We start from the raw sequence: 1,164 nt of genomic DNA, 5'->3' as shown, positions 1-1,164 counted from the left end.
CGTGGAAAAAGATTTTCATGTTGTTTTTATTGTTGTGCTTTAAGAACTGAGGTTATTTGTCGAAAAGTGTGTGTACTTTACATTTTAATAAAACTTTTTAATTTGTTTTTAAGACGCAATTGAAATATTAGAAATGTTTTGAACAAACAAGATTGGCTTCAGGTCTTTATAACCAGGCAATAACAAAATTGATTAGCAATGGTAGATGAAGATATATTTGCTAAATTAATTTCGATGAAAACAGTTTGTACAAATTGTGGCTAGACAAAGGTCAAGAAACAGTTTATTTAATTCGTAAATATTTAGAAGTCAATGAAATAAGTTGGTAAAAATCAAAACAAAAATAAACACAGTGAGTTAATGTAGATACTAAGTCTGCATGCGATCAACAGGACGTTGAACCACGATGCAGGTAATATTACCATCCGGACATATAATCACCTCTGTACCACCGGTACGCAAGCGTACCATAAGCAATTCGTCTTCTTGATCCAATTTGTGTACTATGTAGTGAGCCCTCAGACGTAACAATTCATAAAGACCAGCACATTGTATAGCAATTTCCTCTTCCATTGTGGTCTTCACAGGATTACCAATCTTATTTAAAATTAACACATCTACAATGTCAGGGCGTTTCATTATTTGTTCGTACGCTTCCTCAACATAGCGACGGGTCCGTTTGTTCTAAGTGGGAAAAGGATAAAAAGATATACGTTTAGTGCAAAGTAAACGGAATCAATTGTTACTCATTGAAGTAAAAATTACAAACATAATAGTATATTAAAGAAATTGAGATAATGCCAAAACATCAGCTAATGATACACGTACCGGATCTGTGATTTTCTCCATGCTTAAGAAAAGAAAATTGGAAAATAAATTAAGTGTGCAGAAAACAAGTAAACAAAACGACCTTTCGAATTTATTTCTAAAATTTGATGAAATTTTATTTTGAATAAACATTTTTGTGAACTTTTGATCAAGGCATACTTAGCTTATTTTTCCGGTTTCATTTATGGCGTTTTCGATTGCTAAATCGGTATTCAATCTAAATTTACTCTCGATCTGTCAAATTTTGTTGCCCAATTGAACAAATTTAGAGTTATCTAAATCACACTTTACTTGTCCAATCATATAAAACAGTTGTTAATTTCAGGGCAATGTTAC

General features: G+C 31.8%; 1 protein-coding gene across 1 annotated transcript; it reads right to left on the bottom strand.

Annotated features, from left to right (window-relative positions):
* Nucleotides 1-236: 236 nt before the first annotated feature.
* Nucleotides 237-917, bottom strand: LOC119685217 (dynein light chain roadblock-type 2-like). The gene is made up of 2 exons (XM_038099452.1): nt 829-917; nt 237-684 (listed from the first exon to the last, which is right to left on the bottom strand). Exons 1-2 carry the CDS (start codon nt 847-849, stop codon nt 370-372), a joined length of 336 nt encoding a protein of 111 aa, XP_037955380.1. The 5' UTR covers nt 850-917; the 3' UTR covers nt 237-369.
* Between the last annotated feature and the right edge of the window lie 247 nt (nt 918-1,164).

Source organism: Teleopsis dalmanni, chromosome 2 (genome assembly GCF_002237135.1).
Source record: "Teleopsis dalmanni isolate 2A chromosome 2, ASM223713v2, whole genome shotgun sequence".
NCBI lineage: Eukaryota > Metazoa > Arthropoda > Insecta > Diptera > Diopsidae > Teleopsis > Teleopsis dalmanni.
Note: the sequence above shows the minus strand (reverse complement) of the source record. Positions and strands in the feature narration are given on the sequence as shown.